Source organism: Hylobates moloch, unplaced genomic scaffold (genome assembly GCF_009828535.3).
Source record: "Hylobates moloch isolate HMO894 unplaced genomic scaffold, HMol_V3 SCAFFOLD_5, whole genome shotgun sequence".
NCBI classification, from domain to species: Eukaryota; Metazoa; Chordata; class Mammalia; order Primates; family Hylobatidae; genus Hylobates; species Hylobates moloch.
The window spans coordinates 91,677,303-91,694,798 of record NW_026652280.1 but is presented as its reverse complement, the minus strand read 5'-3'; the positions used below and the strand labels follow the sequence as shown (position 1 = coordinate 91,694,798).

The window sequence follows — 17,496 nt, the reverse complement described above, 5'->3', positions numbered from 1 at the left end:
CGGAAGGGCAGGTTAACTGGTCAGCACGCAGAGACCCACCAAGTGGAGACCCCACTCCCAGGCATAGACGCGCAGCTGTGGATGCACGTGCTCGGTGACAAGATAGCTGAGGTCACGTGCCCCGGGTGTGTATGGCTGCACAGGCCATCCGGCGGCCCGCAGGGCCACAGGGGACTCGCCAGGAGATGCGTGCACCGAGGGTCCAGTGTAGCCACAGCAGCAGCACACGTCTTAAGTCCTCTTCTCTAACTGGATGACTTGGTCTTCACTCAGCCTAAACGTGCCACAGAAACTTGGGTGGATGGAGGGTCTGGGTGTGAAGACCTCGGTGCCTAACAGGGTTGGGGACTTGGCCAGAAGCCTGGGCACCCTCAGGGTCCCCCTGAAAGGTGGAAGTTCCTCCCTCCCCAGATTTCCCGGCACCTTTGCAGGCAGCCACAACCCTCACCCCGGCCCCGCCACCCCCGTTTTGGGGTTCGGGAGTGAAATTCCAGCCCGTTTGCTTCTCCGCACTGAAGTCAGTGCAGGAGCGTTTTCAAAGTGCCTTTGGGTGTTGGGGTGCACGGAGCCTGTCTAACAACCCTCTCTAAGCCCCTTTTCTAAAAAGCAGGAAATCGGGTTGGGCCAAAGATAAACACACATTCCAACCTGGCAGGTCGCTCAGAGCTAGGGGCTTGGGCGGGCTCCCAGCCCCCGCCCTGGGGCGCAGCAGGAGGCTCTGAGGCTGAGCACCTGCTGCAGGCCCCCCAGGCCTGTGGCTCCCCACCTGCCAGCCTCACCCTGAGGTTCAGCCCCCAGAACGCTGCCCCCACCACCTCCCTGTCTCAGGGCCTGTGGCCCAGACCCCCTCTGGCACTCAGGGGCTGCCCTAGGGACACCACCCTGGGAACTGCCCTAAGGAAGCCCGTTCCGCTGCAGGGAGCAGAGAAACGTGGGCTGCCCAGAGGTAGGCGCTGCCCCTGCGTACATTTCCTGCTCTCAGGGGGCAGCCAGTGTGGGCATAGCCATGGGCAGTGCTGGGAGATGGTGGGGGCCACCAAGAGGCCTGTGTCCCTTCCCCAGCGGGTGTGAGAAGGAACAGCCCTGTCCCCATACAGCTTCCAGGTGGAAACTCCAGAGCAAACGTGTCATTCATACACCGCTGGGGCCAGAGATGTGGATGTGACCAGCATGCCTATTCTCTCCAAGTGACCAGGAGGAGACAGCCCCTAGGAGCTGACGCAGGTGACGAAGGCCCGAGGTGGCCTGCCTTTCCCCCGGCCCCATTCCCATGTGTCCTTCCCCAGGCAGGGATTTGAAGCGGGCAAAGTCTTCCATGTTCCCCAGGAAAGGTTTTCTGGGCACCTCTCTCCCCCTCCCTACGGTTCCCCTGCCCCGCCACCCTGGGCACCCCTGGGGCTGCCTGCCGCACCCTGCAGCCACCACCTGGGGAAGCCGGCTTTTATCTCCTGAGCCCCGCTTTGTAAACCTCCTGCAGAGTTGGATGTTTATAATAAAGGCCGTTTATAGACCTAACTCTTGACATGTAATGGATGGGTTACTTCATCCTGCCGGCCAAAACCCACTTGGGTAAGTCAAATTGGCCCATAGGGTCAGGAAGATGAATGCGGCCTCACCCTGGGCTGGCCCCAGCGACCTCTGACCTCCTCCATGAGATGGCAGCCAGTCCCAGGGGCACCATCCCAGAGGCTTCAAGAGACTCCCTCACCGGATGTCTACGTGCATCCTGTGGGGTGACCACCCGCCCAGGTTTTAGCACACAAGTGTGTCCCTGGAAACCCCTCGGTCTCTGACAGACCCCAGGGCCCACAGCTGGATGGGGTGGGGGCAAGAGAGGGTGCAGAGGGGAGGCCAGACCCAAGGGGCGTGGGGAACCACGCTGCTCTTCCGCCCTGTACACCAAGACCCCAAGGGCGGCTGGGCCGGTAGGGGAGGGGCGTCCCTAACCGCCTTCCTGTCTGTTCTTTGTCAGTCGAGGAGGAATTTTCCTGACAGCTCTGTGCACTGGGAATGGGGATGGAAGGCAGGGGGGAGGGGGGAAGGAATGGGGAGGCCGGGACCCCACCCTTATTTCCAGGGGCTGCCCCTTGTGTTCCCAGCGCCTGCACAGCGAGGGGCTGGGAGCTGGGAGGCCTGGCTGAGGGAGCTGCTGGCCACTGGCCTCTGTGGGGAAGCTGACCCCAAACCCATGAGTGGGCTGCCTTGGCACCTGGGGAGCGAACCCCTGCATGCTGGGGTTCTTGGAGCTCCAGCAGCAAGACCCCGGGGAGGGAGCCCGGGAGCCCCTCACCCTGGGCCCTCCTGCTCCTCCCTCACCTCCTCCCTGTGGCTGCCCTCAACTCCTTCCTCCTTCCTCCTGGCCCCCTGGCCTCCTTAGGACCTCCGCCCCAAGGCCACCTGCCCACTGGGAAGCCCACTGGCTCCCACCCCCACCCCCTGGCTCCTTGTGTGGGGCTGTCCCTCCTGGGTGGCCCCGGCTCCCACCCACAGCAAAAGGGGAGCAGGAACGGGACTGGCACGGGGTTCGTGCCCCTGTCGGGGTGGGGTTGCCCAGAGCACCTTGTGGGCCTCCCAGAGGGGCCATGGCCAGCCCTACTCCAGCCACCTAGCCCGGGCTCCAGGGGTCTGGGGCCAGCACCAAGGTGTCATTCTGACGGGACTTTGGGGCGACAGGAGGCACTCACTCGGGGGTGCTTTGGTGGTCCCCGACACCTGCCTCAGAACGCAGGCCCCCTCCGCCAGCCCAGGCCCCCCCACTCTGTGGAGACCCTGGTCCCACAGCCCCTCCACCACCATCACTGCATGCTGACCGCCTGCCCTGCACCCCTGATGTCCACACACCCTCTGCTCACCCCACCCCTGGTATGTGCTGCACCGCACCCATCCCAGAATCCCCCACCCTGGAACCCCCATCCCCCTTTTCATGTACTCCTCCCCCTGCCCCCCAGCCCTCCTCTGCCCAAGGCTGGCCTCCCCCACATCAGGCCCACAGCCCGGATTCCAGAGTCCTTGAGACAAGTTGCTGTAACAGTGTTTATTGATGATGAGTCCAGGGCTCCTGCTGAAGCCCTGGTGGGGAGGGGCACAGAGCGAGATGGGGCGTAATGGAATGCTTGAAGGCTGCTCCGTGATGTCGGTCGGAGCTTCCAGACTAGGCGAGGGCAGGGTGAGGCCTCAGGCACACAGCCGGCGCCCAGTCACCCGGCCCAGATGGAGGGTGGCCGGGCCCTGGGCGGGCACTTGCCAAGGTGGCTCACACTCACGCACACTCGCACCGAGACTCAAGGCCGTCTCCACAACTCCAACCAGTGCAAATGACTTAGTGCAAATTAAATTCAGAAGGGACGGGGGAAACAGAGTCGTGCAGGCTTTGAATCTCTCAGAAAAAGGAAAGACAGGAAAGCTCAGAAAACAAAGAAACAGAAGGATGAAAAAGAAGAAGAGGGAGGTGGTGGGGACGGGGTCATCCCACTGGAGGAGCTCAGCTCTGGGATGACGTGGTGGCTGGTGGTCAACCGTCCGCCGCAGGGGGTGGCCATGAAGATGGAGTCGCCGGTGGGGGGTGGGTGCTGCGGGCGCTGCTGTTCCGATGGTGTCTTTGGTGTTGGGTTGATGAGGTCTCGTTCCTCTAGCTTCACCTGCAGATAGCGACACGTGGGTGGGGTGGGGGCAGGGTGCTCGGGGGCCTGGAGGCTTCCGGAAGGAGTGCTGGTGCTCACCTTCCAGAGCCGATTCCTGAGTCAGGTAGTGCAGTGGTTGTAAAGTGCAGCATATCCATTTCCAAGCTAGAGGGTTTTGTGTCCGGATTCAAAGGCCCAGGCTTGAGCTGGGTAGCACCATTTCTGTGGATGGGGAAGGAGTGAGGTCCCACTCAGCTCCTCTCACGTGCCCCCCACCCCAGGTGTGGCAGGAGGCCCCGCACCTTTCATGTTGTGGGTTCTGGGAGCCCAGAGGGCAGCCGTAGTGTGCCGACTCCGTGGAGGAAGTAAAGAAACAGACCCGCTTCTTGCCGCAGCCCCACCAGCCTAAGGTGTTCTGTAGAAGACAGAGGTGGGGGCAGTGAGATGGTAGCTCGGCCGGGCGGTCTGGGCAGGGCCGTGTCCTGACGCAGGGAGGGCAGACATGCTCACCAGGAAGGCCGGACGCGCCTCCTCTGTCCTCGCCATCACACCGGACCATGTCACGTCCCGCTTGGCACGTCCGCCGGACCTGGCGTCCTGGCCTTCGGCAGCTGGTGGGCATATCCACCCCAGCTGGAGACCTGGCTGTGGGGAGAACAAGAGAGGCATTGGTTGTGTGGGAAGGGGTGGGTGGGGGCTAAGGGTGGCAGAAGAGGAAAAACTCACCCTCGTCTCCAGCCCGAACGCTGAGGCACCGATCCCGGCTCCGTCGCCGCCCGCGAGGCCCGCCTTGGCCACGGGCTCTGGAGGCCAGTGCCTCCCGCTCACCGCCCGGTGCGCTCCTCACCCCTGCCTGCGCCAGCCTCCCTCCTGAGAGCTCTCATTCACTGCGCCCCGCCCGCCTCGCTTAGTCTGGTCTCGCCCCATGCCCTTGACTCCCCTGGATGCTGTACTGTCTGCCAAGCCAGCCCCAGGGGCTGAGCGGTGAGGGCATACAGCGTCACCAAGTCCACTGTGGGCCCTCTCCGCACCAGACCCTGGGCCGCAGTGCCTCGTGGGACCGGCGCCCGCAGGCCGAGCCCCTGCAGCCTCCTTGCTGCGCAATGTCCCGGGGCCCCCTCCCGTGGCCGCTTCGCCTTCCTGGTGACGTCCTGCTGTGACTCCCCGAGCACTGCCTGTCTTCCCGCTCTCCAGCCCTCGAGGCTCCGGCATAGGCCTGAGAAAGCCCTGCCAGAGCTGCCCCTGTGCCTGCTACTAAATGAATTGCGGTGGGTGATGTGGCAGCTGGGGACCCCTCTGTCCTGTGTCCCCTGCCTTGTCCTTGTCTGACCCAGGCCTGGGGTACCACCCCACGTGCTGGACCCTACGCTGGCCACCCCTGTGCTCCCTCCCTGCCCTCTTGCTCTTTCTGCCTGGGATGGGCCCACAGCCCCCCAGCCTTGTGCAGTCTCGGCTCCCCCCGAGAAGATGTCACCTTTGCTAACTCTCCTGCCCCCTTCTGCCCCTCTGCTGGGAGGGTGTCTGCTTCTCCCCGCCAGCCCTCGATCCCCTAAACCTCCTTCTTTCAGAAGGCTGGGGAAGCGAGGCCTGGGGAGGGAAGGGACTCACCTGCCCGGCAGATGGGGTCCTCACCTGCCCGCTGCTGCCAGCTACACCTCCGTTGCCCAGGCCCTGGGATCAAACCCTGCCCACCAGCTCCCCTCGTCCAACCAGCTGCCACGTCCTGTAACCAAAAGTGACCGGGATGAATGTCTGGCTCCCCCTTCTCTCCAGCCCTAGCTCAGGCCCATCGTCCCCAGCTGATGTTGCCCTGTCTGCACGATGCCTGGGCGCCTACTCCGCACTCCTCACTGGCCCCAGGCCCCACCAGCCCTGCCCCGAGCTAGCCCCTCCACCCGTCATCACGCCTGCCAGACTCCAGATGTCCAAGGTGCTCCTTGGCTCCCACAAGCTCTCCTCCAGCACCCCATCTTCCCCTGGTTGCCCCTCGGTTCCCCACTTCCCCAGTTTCCCCCGTTACCCCCCACCCATCCCACCCCCTCCCTCACCCTGCTCCTCGGCCCTAGCCCGGGCTTTTTCTAACTGGGGTGGCCCCGCCCAGAATTCCCGCCCCTGCCCTGCCGGCCAATCAGAGCAGGGCCCTCCTGAGGGCCCCCGCAGGGCCCACCTCCGCCCTGGACAGTTCCAGCACACGTCTCTCTCACCCAGCACCCATCCTGGAATTCTCCAAAGACGGCCTCCCCGCACCCCTTCTTTGGCATCCGGAGACAGGGCTGGGCATCATCTCCCTCAGGGTCGAGGACTTCTCCCTCCCAGACCGCTGTCTCCCCTCGGGGCACACCATGCCTGCTGCTCCCTGCCTGCCAGCGCCCTGCACATACTTTGCACATGGCTGGGGGCCAGCTGCGGGTCCCTGAGGACTCAGATGGCACACAGAGCCCCTTCCTGCCACCATCACGGCTCAGACCTCACGTTCCTGGAGAGTAGGGGTGGGGTGCTGAGGGGCAGAGGGAAGTGCCGCAAACCCCCTGGTGGGCGCGCTGCCAGCCCCCCAGGCCGATTCCCATCCAGTTGACCGAGCTTGTGCTCGTCACTGCGGTTTCCGCAGGACAGAGTCCCCACAGCCGCTGGGCACCCTGGTCCCCTTCGCGGCCACTTTCCTGTCTGAAGACGGCATGTCGCGGGGCTGTGCTCACGGCTCGCGGGCGCACTCTACTGACAAGTGGTGGGCGGCCTCACAGACTCTCCCAGGCCCGCGTGGGCACCACGGTTGGGAGTGGAGTGGAGACTGGAGAGTTTCGACTCCCCCAGCCACCCCTCTGTGGGTCTGCCGGTCACCACCTTGGCCTCTGGGGAGGGTTGTTGGGGCCCTGTGGTCCATGGGGTTCACCTCAAGTCTCGAGTGTCAAAGCCGTGAAGGGTGGCACCAGGGCCAAGGGACCCAGAGTTCACGGGTCCAGTCACCCAGCAGGCCCTCTGGGATGTAGAAGGGCTGGCCGCGCCTCCGGCAAACCCTCTCTTCCCAGGGCCCCACCAGGAGGGGCTGAGTGCTTGCCTGCTGAGCACTGACCACCGGGCTTTGTTGTGGGTGAACCCCACGACACGGGGACTTTCCATGGTATGAAAATTCTCAGGCTTTTCCATGAGTGGACCCCCAAGTTAGGAGACCAAGGCAGACCCCCACATTTTGCTAAAAGTGGAGTCCAGCCTTGGGTCACCTTCAGACTGTGATGTGAGTCACCACTGCCGCCTCCCGGCCATTTCTGTCTCCTTAGCCACAACGGATTCTGCGCCATTGCTAGGAGATGGGCTCATTGGGGACAGCACCCAAAACCCAAGGGGAGATTCAGGAATACTCCGGAAATACAAATGCACCAGGCAAGGCGGCTCCCCAGGCCGCTCGCTCCTGCTCCAGGCATTGTGGGAGGGGCTAGCACAGGATCCGGTGGTGCTGCCCTGGAATTTCACTTCCAGCAATGCGCAGGCACAGGGAAGACCTGTGGGCAAATGCACCTCTCCACGTGCCAGCTACCACTGGCCGGACATGATGATCCCTGAGCATGGAGCACACCCGGGCCGTCGGGCATCCTAACCCCATCAGGATCCCCACCCCGTACCGAGTCCACAAACCGCAGGGTGTCTGCTGCACCCACGTTAGTGGATTATCTCCGGAAACACAAGGATCCTGGACCAGAGAATAAAGCAGCAGTGGCGCTCCCAGCTCTTTAGCATCTTAAGCTCCCGAATTAGCATCTCAAACCTGCGTTGAATGGGAATGTTAATGTCTGGCCACTTAGGGCTGAGGAGCTCGGAGTGTTCACGGGGGAGGCAATTGTCAGTTCAGTAAAAGGCTTAGGATTTGGGGGCTGTCCTTAGACGGAGTCGGATCTGTGCTCTGGGATAGATGTGGAAAGCGTTAAGATTTTGGTGGAACACACAGTGATCATCACATAAGTAGGCGTGACTTGAGTCCCAAGCCATGACACTGAAGCCCTTGGAGTGTGACCCAGGACCACGGGGCTGTGGATAAGGCCCAACCTGAAGACGTGGTGTGGCTCCCATGAGTGTCTTATTCCCAGATGACCCCCGTGAACCCTGCGACGCGTGGCTTGGGTGATCTGGGACGTTTCCACGGGCGAACCCCAGCTGGGGCGGGCTCGGGCTGTGATGTGAGCCTGCACTGCCGCCGCGCGGTCACTTCCGATTCCACAACTACAACCAATTCCGCGCCATCCAGGCGGTGAGACTGAAGAGGAAGCCTCCAGAAATACCCATGTGCTATGCAAGAGCCCCCGGGCTCTGTGCCTGCCAGAGATCCTGTGAGAAGGGTTTCACACTAGGGCCGAGATCCCCATCATCCATGGAACTGGGACACCTCATTGTTACCCAAGTATCTCCTCCCATCTCCCCAACCTTCAACAGTGCACCCTGGGGTGAATCAGACACGTAGCCCGATATGGCTCCCATGAGTCTCCTATACCTCATGAGCCCCGTGAACCTTGTGGCACCTGGCTTGGATGACGTGGGACTTTTCCGCGGGCGAACCCCAGCCGGGGTGGGCTCGGGCTGTGATGTGTGAGCCTACACTGCCGCCGCGCGGCCACTTCCGATTCCACAACTACAACCAATTCTGTGCCATCCGGGCAGTGAGACTGAAGGGGAAGCCTCCAGAAATATACATGTGCTATGCAAGAGCCGCCAGGCTCTGTGCCTGCCAGAGACCCTGTGAGAAGGGTCTCACCCTGAGGCCAAGATCCCCATCATCCAAAGAATGGGGACACCTCATTGTCACCCAAGTATCTCCTCTCATCTCCTCAACCCTCAATAGTGCACCCTGGGGTGAATCAGACACGTAGCCCGATGTGGCTCCCATAAGTGTCCTATCCCTGATGACCCTCGTGAACCCTGCGGTGCCTGGCTCGCGTGACCCGGGACGTTCCTGCGGGCGAACCTCAGCTGGGGCGGGCTCAGGCTGTGATGTGTGAGCCTGCACTGCCGCAGCGCGGCCACTTCCGATTCCACAACTACAACCAATTCGGCACCATCCAGGCGGTGAGACTGAAGGGGAAGCCTCCAGAAATACTCATGTGCTATGCAAGAGCCCCCGGGCTCTTGTGCCTGCCAGAGACCCTGTGGGAGGGGTCTCACGCTGAGGCCAAGATCCCCATCATCCAAAGAATGGGGACACTTCACTGTCCCCCAAGTATCTCCTCTCATCTCCCCAACCTTCAACAGTGCACCCTGGGGTGAATCAGGCACGTAGCCCGATGCGGCTCGTACAAGGGTCCTACCCCCGATGACCCTCGTGAACCAATGCAGTGCCTGGCCTGTTGACCCGGGATGTTTCTGCAGGCAAACCGCAGGTAGCCGGGCTCGGGCTACAATGCCTGAGCCTGCCCTGCTACCACGCGGCCACCTGTGTTTCCATACCTTCAACTGATTCCATGGCATCTCGGCAGCAAGACTCCAGGAACACTTGTGTGCTCTGCTTGGCAGGCTCCCAGGATCCCTGTTCCTGCCAAAGGCCTTGTGGGAAACGATTCCCTCTGGAGCATGCGCTTGAGTCCTTGGGTCCCAGTCATGACCACCTCAGAACACAGGGATCCCTCATGTTGGAAGTCTCTGCTCTCCTGTCCCAACTTCAGTGCCTGACCCAGGTGATACGGGGCCATGGTCCTCTGATGCGGTCCTTGAGTCTGATTCCAGCAGCACAGAGGCTCCAGGGCAGAGCCGAGGTGAGGCTCTGAAAAATGCACCATCAGGCTCACACAAGCACATGTTGGCCAGGTGTACAGATTCCACAGCACAAGGCAGGCAACTGGGCACAGACCTCACGGTGCACGAACACCATTGATGCCCATCCTTTATCGATTCCGCAGACTGCGGGATGTCTGCAGCACCCACATTAGCGGATTATCTCAGGCAACACAAGGATCCTGGACCCCAGAATAAAGCAGCAGTGGCACTCCGAGCTCTTTAGCATCTCAAGCTCCTGAATTAGCATCTCAAACCTGCACTGAATGGGAATGTTAATGTCTGGCCACTTAGGATTGACAAGCTCAGAGTGTTCACTGGGGAGGCAATTGTCAGTTCAGTAAAAGGCTCGGGATTTGGGTGCTGTCCTTAGTCGGATCTGTGCTCTGGGATGGATGTGGAAAGTGTAAGCTTTTGGCGGAACTCGCTGTGCTCATCACGTGGGTAGGTGTGACTTGAGTCCCAGGCCATGACACTGAAGGCCTCAGAGTGTGACCTGGGGCCACGGGGCGGTGGATATGGCCCGATATGAAGATATGGTGTGGCTCCCATGAGCGTCCTATTCCCAGAAGACCTCCGAGAACCCTGCGGCACCTGGCTTGGGTGACCCGGGACGTTTCCGCGGGCGAACCCCATCCAGGGAGGGCTTGGGCTGTGATGTGTGAGCCTGCACTGCCGCCGCGCGGCTGCTTTTGAGTCCACACTTAAAACCAATTCTGTGCCATCCGGGCGGTGAGACAGAAGGGGAAGCCTCCACAAATACCCATGTGCTACGCAAGAGCCCCCAGGCTCTGTGCCTGCCAGAGACCCTGTGGGAGGGGCCTCACGCTGAGGCCGAGATCCCCATCATCCAAAGAATGGGGACACTTCATTGTCACCCAAGTATCTCCTCTCATCTCCCCAACCCTCGATAGTGCACCCTGGGGTGAATCAGACACGTAGCCTGATGTGGCTCCCATGAGTGTTCTATCCCTCACGACCCCCGTGAACCTTGCAGCACCTGGCTTGGATGACCCGGGACGTTTCCGTGGGCGAACCTCAGCTGGGGCGGGCTCGGGCTGTGATGTGTGAGCCTGCACTGCCGCCGCGCGGCCACTTCCGATTCCACAACTACAACCAATTCTGCACCATCGGGGTGGTGAGACCGAAGGGGAAGCCTCCAGAAATACACATGTGCTATGCAAGAGCCCCCGGGCTCTGTGCCTGCCAGAGACCCTTTGGGAGGGGTCTCACGCTGAGGCCGAGATCCCCATCTTCCAAGGAACTGGGACACCTCATTGTCCCCCAAGTGTCTCCTCCAATCTCCCCAACCTTCAACAATGCACCCGGGGGTGAATCAAACACGTAGCCCGATGTTACTCGCATGAGTATCCTATCTCTGACGACCCTCGGGAACCAATGCGGCACCTGGCCTGGGAGACCTGGGACATTTCTGTGGGCGAACCCCAGCCAGGCGTGCTCGGGCTGTGATGTGTGAGTCTGCACTGCCGCCGCGCGGCCACTTCTGATTCCACACCTACAGCCGATTCCGCGCCAGCGGGGCGGCGAGGCAGGCCTCCCTTGGTGAGGTCAGTGAGATGGGCCGCCCTTGGTGAGGTTGGCATCCAAGACTGAATGGGAAGCCTCCAGAAATACCTGTGCGCTATGCTTGGCAGGCTCCCATGATCCCTGTTCCTGCTGGAGGCCCTGTGGGGAGGGTCTCCCTCTGGACCTTGGGCTCAAGTTCTTTGGGGTCCAAGTCATGACCACTGCAGAACACAGAGATTTCTCTTTGCCTCTAAGTATCCACTGTCCTACGTGCTATGGGAGCTGTCATCGGTGGTGTCTCTGGGATTAGGCTCCCAGCCATGCATGGGCTCCTAGACAGCCCCAGGGTTCTCCCATTGGGAAATGCCGCTCTACTACCCATCAGCCACAGTGCATTAATGCTTGGTTCTCCTGGTGAAACCGCCTTTGCAAAAATTATAACAGAAAATCGGCCGGCGGTGGTGGCTCTTGCCTGTAATCCCAGCAGTTTGGGAGGCCGAGGTGGGTTGATCACCTGTCAGGAGTTCGAGACCAACCTGGCCAACCTGACGAAATCCCATCTCAACTAAAAATACAAAAATTAGCTGGGCATGGTGGTGGGCGCCTGTAATCCCAGCTGCTTGGGAGGCTGAGGCAGGAGAATCACTTGAACTCCGGAGGTGGAGGTTGCAGTGAGCCAAGATCAAGCCATTGGACTCCAGTCTGGATGACGAGAGCGAAACTCTGTCTCAAAAAAAAAAAATTATAACAGAAAATAATGACAATGGAAGAGACCTGATGTAACCAACTCTATCTTGCCTCCTTGTTCATTTCTGGATGCAGGCTGGACTAACTTTGGGAATAACTTAGTTTGTAGTTTAACTTTGAAACAAAGACGATAACAGCCCTTTCTCAGGACAAACCCTCTTCCTGCCTGGGGACTAGACTTTCAAGACTAACAAATTAGCCACCAATTAGAAATTATGGTTTAGGAGTCATGGAGTCACGCATCTGGAGGCTGAAAGATTTTTAACCTCCTCAAATTGCTCCTAGGATCACATCACTGTTGTAGAACCTAAGATCAGTGCTAGAGATATTTTGCAGACCCTGTACTGGGTGGATCAGCTGGCACCACCCAGATTGATAAACTGGCTCATCTGGTCTTGTGGCCCCCACCCAGCAACTGACTCAGCACAAAAAGATGGCTTTGACTCCCCATGATTTCATCTCTGACTCAACCAATCAGCACTCCCTATTGACTGGCCCCCTACCCACCAAATGATCCTTAAAAACTTTGATCCCCAAATTTTCTGGGAGACTGATTTGAGTAATAATAAAACTCCGGTCTCCTGCATGGCCGACTGTGTGAATTAAACTTTATTGCAATTCCCCTGTCGTGATAAAGCAGCTCTGTCCAGACGGGCGGCAGGGAGAACCTGTTGGGCGGTTAGACGGGTTCAGATACCACTCTCCTGGGGGTGATGGACATCTCTTCTGTTCACTGATTCCCAGAGGAAGATTTGGGAGATTTTGCCTGGGAGCAGGCAAACACCTCGAGCTATTTGCTTTCTAATGGGGCATTTGCATATGTATAGGACAGACCAGGAGCTGCGGAGGTTCTGCTTCCAGGCGCACCTGCTAAGAATGGTCTTGCTGGTGAAGCGACTGCTGGGGACCTAGTTTTTTCTTTTCTTTCTTTTTTTGTTTTTTTTGAAGCAGAGTCTTGCTCTGTCCCCCAGGCTGGAATGCAGTGGCGCGATCTCAGCTCACTGCAGGCTCCGCCTCCTGGGTTCACACCATTCTCCTGCCTCAGCCTCCCAAGTAGCTGGGACTACAGGCGCCCGCCACCTCGCCTGGCTAATTTTTTGTATTTTTAGTAGAGATGGGGTTTCACCATGTTAGCCAGGATGGTCTCGATCTCCTGACCTCATGATCCGCCCGCCTCAGCCTCCCAAAGTGCTGGGATTACAGACGTGAGCCACCACACCCGGCAGGGGATCTAGTTTTGAGGACTACTGGGGTCGGATCTGGTCTGTGCTGACCATGGTAATGGTGAGTGCCTGGGTGCTATGATCCACACACAGGTTGGCACCAACATGAAAGTGGCCAGGGCCCCAGCCAAGGTGCCCAGAGCACTTGGGTGGGGATGTAGGCACAGCGCTGTCAGCTGGAGGCAGATGTGGGCACAGTGATGTCACTTGGACAGGTATATAACCACAGTGATGTCACCAAGACAGGACGTGGGCACAGTGCTGTCACCAGGATGAAGATGTGGGCACGGTGCTGTCATCTAGATAGAGACATGAGCACTGTGTGTCACCTGGATAGGGACATGGCACAGTGTTGTCACCCAGATAGGGACATGGGTACAGTGTGTCACCTGGATAGGGACATGGGTACAGCGAGTCACCTGGATAGGGACATGGGTACAGCACGTCACCTGGGTGGGACATGGGTACTGTGTGTCACCCGGATAGGGACATGGTACAGCGTGTCACCCGGATAGGGACATGGGTATAGCGTGTCACCTGGGTGGGACATGGCACAGCATGTCACCTGAATGGGACATGGGTACAGCATGTCACCTGGGTGGGACATGGGTACAGCACGTCACCTGGGTGGGACAGGGGTACAGCACGTCACCTGGATAGGGACATGGGTACAGTGCATCACCTAGATAGGGACATGGGTACAGCACGTCACCTGGGTGGGACATGGGTACTGTGTGTCACCCGGATAGGGACATGGGTATAGCGTGTCACCTGGGTGGGACATGGCACAGCATGTCACCTGGATGGGACATGGGTACGGCGTGTCACCTGGGTGGAACATGGGTACAGTGTGTCACCTGGGTGGGACATGGGTACAGCACATCACCTGGATGGGACACGGGTACAGCACGTCACCTGGATAGGGACACGGGTACGGCGCATCACCCGGGGAGTGGGACAAGGGTACGGCACATCACCTGGGTGGGACACGGGTACGGCGCGTCACCCGGGTGGGACACAAGTACGGTGCGTCACCTGGGTGGGACATGGGTACAGCATGTCATTAGATAGAGGGGCTTTCTCTTCTCTCTCCCCTGTGGCTGGGACCTACCCAGATATAAGTAATGGGATAGCCCATTTGGGCTTTGCCAGTTCCCTGAGGCTGCCATAAGGAAGTCCCAGAAACTGGGCTGATTGGAACAACCACATGGAATGCGTCTCTCCCTGTTTCGATGCTAGAAGGCCAGAGTCAGGGGTGGTCAGGGCTGGCTCCTTCTTCAAGCTCTAAGGGAGGCTCCAGTGCTGGCCGACTTTCCCAGTGTTCCCCGGCTCCCAGACCTGTCACCCCAGCCATGTCCATCTTCCAGGATGCTCTCACCCTGCGCCTTATGCAGCGCTGCTCTCTCGTGCCTCTCCTTTACCTGTGAGGACACCATGATGTTTGATTCAGGGCCTGCCCTACTGCAGTCTGACCTGATCAACTGCGTCTATAATGACCCTATTTCCAAATGAGTTTGTGCTCTGAGATGCTGGTGGTCAGGGCTTCAACTTGTCTTTTCTGGAGAGGCACTAAACAGACTCCATGAGGAACTGAGGAGGCCGGAGCAGTGAGATGGAAGGAGGCTAGGCCCTGACCTTGGGAGCTGGTGATCTTCACCCTCATGACCCTCTGACAGAGAAAAGCCAGCTCCGGGCCCATTCAGGACCATCCTGGGGTTTCCTGGCTGTGGCAGCTGTACCTCCCTCTCACCTGTGCCCACCACTCCAGAACCGGTGTGTGGGCTCACGCTGGTGGCTGAGTCCTGACCGTGGGGTAACCAAGGGGGAGGCACCAAGATGAGGTCCCGAGAGGAGACACAGGACCGTTCTCTTGATGTGAGCAGAGGTGAGCACAGTCTCATAGGACTGTGTCCTTATAGGAAGAGGAGAGGAGGACACAGACACACACGGAGGGATGACCCTGTGAGTGCACGTGGAGAAGGCAGCATCTATAAGCCAGGGAGAGAGGCCTTGGAGGACCCAGCCCTGCAGCAGCCCTGATCTCGGACTCCAGCCTCCAGGACTGGGAGAGGATATATTTCCCTCATTTAATCCTCCCAGTCCGTGGCGCTTTGTCTTGGCAGCCCTGGCAGACTCACCTGGCTGCAACGTGACCAGTGGGTGGAAGCAGCCACCACGTTCGCATCTGCTGGGGGTGCTGCCTGGGTGCTGCTGCTGCACATGCCTGGTGTCACCATCCGTGGCTCAGCTTGCTGGCCCCGGGCCCCAAGCCTGCAGCTCCTCTGAGTCCTGGGTCACGGGTGTCTGTGGCCCCCTGGTGAGGGGTGCTTGTTCCCTTGTGTTTTGGGATTGGAGGGGTTTATTCCTGGGGCTGCTGTGACAAAGTGATCACAGACTGGGTGGCTTTAACCATAGGAATGGACTGTCTCACAGCTCTGGAGCCCAGAGGTTCACCACCCAGGGGAGGGCAGGACCATCTTTCGCAAGGCCCTAGGGTGGCCCCTCCTTGCCCCTTCTGGCATCTGGGGGCTCCAGGTGTCCTGTGGTGTGTGGCTGCATTGCTCCAGTCTCTGCCTCTGTCTTCACACGCCTCCTCCACTGTGTGTCTGTCTCTGTGTGCAAATTTCCCTCTTGTTATAAGGACAACACTCATTGAACGGATGCTTCCCCGCACCTCAATTCAGTGTGTGACTTTGTCGTTATTTGGTTGCACCCACAAAAGCCCTTGTCCACAGAAGGCCCCACTCACAGGTCCTGGGTGGACATGAATTTCCGGGGAACATGATTCAATGCAGCACAAAGTGGTAAGAGACAGATGTAGGCTCTGGACTGTCCACATGGGTTCATGTGTGGCCTCACGAAGTCCAGGTGGCCCTTGCCCCCTCCCACTTCCTGCCCATCTTCTTTCCTGACCTGTCCTGCTGGCTTCAGGCCCAGCCCTAGAGCCGGGCAGTAGCGTCTCCCAGACAGCCTGGAGCTCCATCTCGGCAGAAGGTCCGATCCCTTTCAACAAAGCCCCTGCCCTTTGACCGTGAGGAGGCTGTGCTTCTCTGATTGAATCCTGACAGAGCCACTTCATCTCAGGGATCACAAAATGGAGCAAAATAAGATGTTCAGCCCAAGAAGGAATGGAGCGAAATGTCACGGGGCTGACGGTTTGACCCATGACTCTGTCTGCTTCCATTTCCCTGACTTCGGTGCACTAACCCAGCCGCAGCTGCCTCTGCGGCACCCGTGCACGCCATTTACAGGGATGCGGTAACAGTCCTTTCCCCACTCCGTGCTCTTTTGCAAGGAAGCCTCACCCCTGCTCACGCCAGGAGGATGGATCTATTTCCCCTCCCCTGAAATCTGGGTGTGTTTGACTAATAAAATGCAGTGGGGTGTTGTTCTGGGACTGCAAAGCTGACTGTTAAGAAGCCTTAGGATTTTTTCCCCCAAGAAAAGCCACGTACGGCTCTCGCTGTCATGAGACTGCCATGCTGTGAGGAAGCCCAAGCTAGCCATGTGGAGAGAGTTCCCAGAAAGGGCACCAGAGTGCCAGATTCGGAGGCCAAGGCTACTTGGACCGACCAGCTGAGCCCAGCTTCCGGCGGACAGCAGCCGCATGGCAGAGCCTGGCTGGTCACCCACAGGCAGAAGATGTACCCAGCTAAGCTCTGCCCCGAATCCTGGCTTGCAGAGCTGTGAGAGCTCACGTCATGGCTCTTTTAAGTCACTGGCTTGGGAGTAGTTGCTCATGCAGCAAGGACTGATGAGAAGCCCAAGCCCCTCCACTTCTCTGAGCCTCACTTTTCTGTGCCGGAGAGTTCCCCTGGGAATCAGCCACAAAATAGCAGGGGAGCCAGCGTTCACGCAACTCCTCACCGGCTGGCCAAGGGAAAGGAGACGGGGTTGGGCCTCACCTCCAGGGCAGGTAGAAGAGAGACAGTCCTGGGGAAAATCCAGGTGTGGAGTTTCAGTGAGGCCGGTCCTGGCTGTCACCCATGTTGAGGACGTTGTGCATGGTGTGGGCTGGGCCTGCTGTGGGGTTTCCCATCTGGCCTGAGCTCACGGTGTGGGGCACAGCCTGGCGAGCTCTTAGCTGCTCAGAGTTCAGAGTTGGAAAGGGGCAGGATGAGGCAGCCTGCCGTGGTGGGCCCCAGAATACACACTTGGGAGGCTCTGGGGGGTTCCTCTGGAGCAGCTGTAGCTCATCCTGTGCCCGCTGACACCCAGCCTGTGCCTGCCTGTGCCCCTGGACCTCTGGGTGTGTCTGAGGGCCTTGGCCTGTCTTTGGAGGCCTGGAGTTTTAATGGGGCCGGTCCTGGCTGTCACTCACATTGAGGATGTTGTGCATGGTGTCAGTGACTTGCCATCTTGGCAACACACAGCTGGCTCCTGGCCTCTCTGCTGTCAACCCCGCAGCCCTCTCCCCAGCCTCTGCTGACCCTATAGCCCTCCTCCCCACCCGGTCCCTGCCGGCCTCCGCCACCAGCACATCTTGGCCTGGTGCCCCTGCTGCCGGCCATCCAGGGCCTGTGGATCCAGCTATTCCTTTTGGGGTGAAGACTGTCACCTTCTGCCATGAGCCCTGTGTTCTCACTCAAGGACCCCATTGGTTTGTGAGGTGTCTGTTGGGCTGG

At 59.4% G+C, this 17,496-nt stretch overlaps 2 protein-coding genes across 2 annotated transcripts in view; one reads left to right on the top strand and one right to left on the bottom strand.

Moving 5' to 3' along the window:
- The window catches only part of MRPL23 (mitochondrial ribosomal protein L23), a 63,413-nt gene that overhangs the window by 43,719 nt on the left and 2,198 nt on the right, over positions 1-17,496 (top strand). The gene's annotated exons all lie outside the window — the stretch shown is intronic.
- Positions 3,020-15,093, bottom strand: LOC116467898 (collagen alpha-2(I) chain-like). The gene is given in 13 exon segments (XM_058439882.1): positions 3,020-3,638; positions 3,720-3,842; positions 3,923-4,035; positions 4,131-4,265; positions 4,347-4,500; positions 4,503-4,741; positions 4,744-5,223; positions 13,201-13,260; positions 13,340-13,408; positions 13,485-13,583; positions 13,748-13,786; positions 14,250-14,292; positions 15,010-15,093. Coding segments are annotated over 11 exon segments (1,512 nt in total). The 3' UTR covers positions 3,020-3,638; positions 3,720-3,842; positions 3,923-3,925.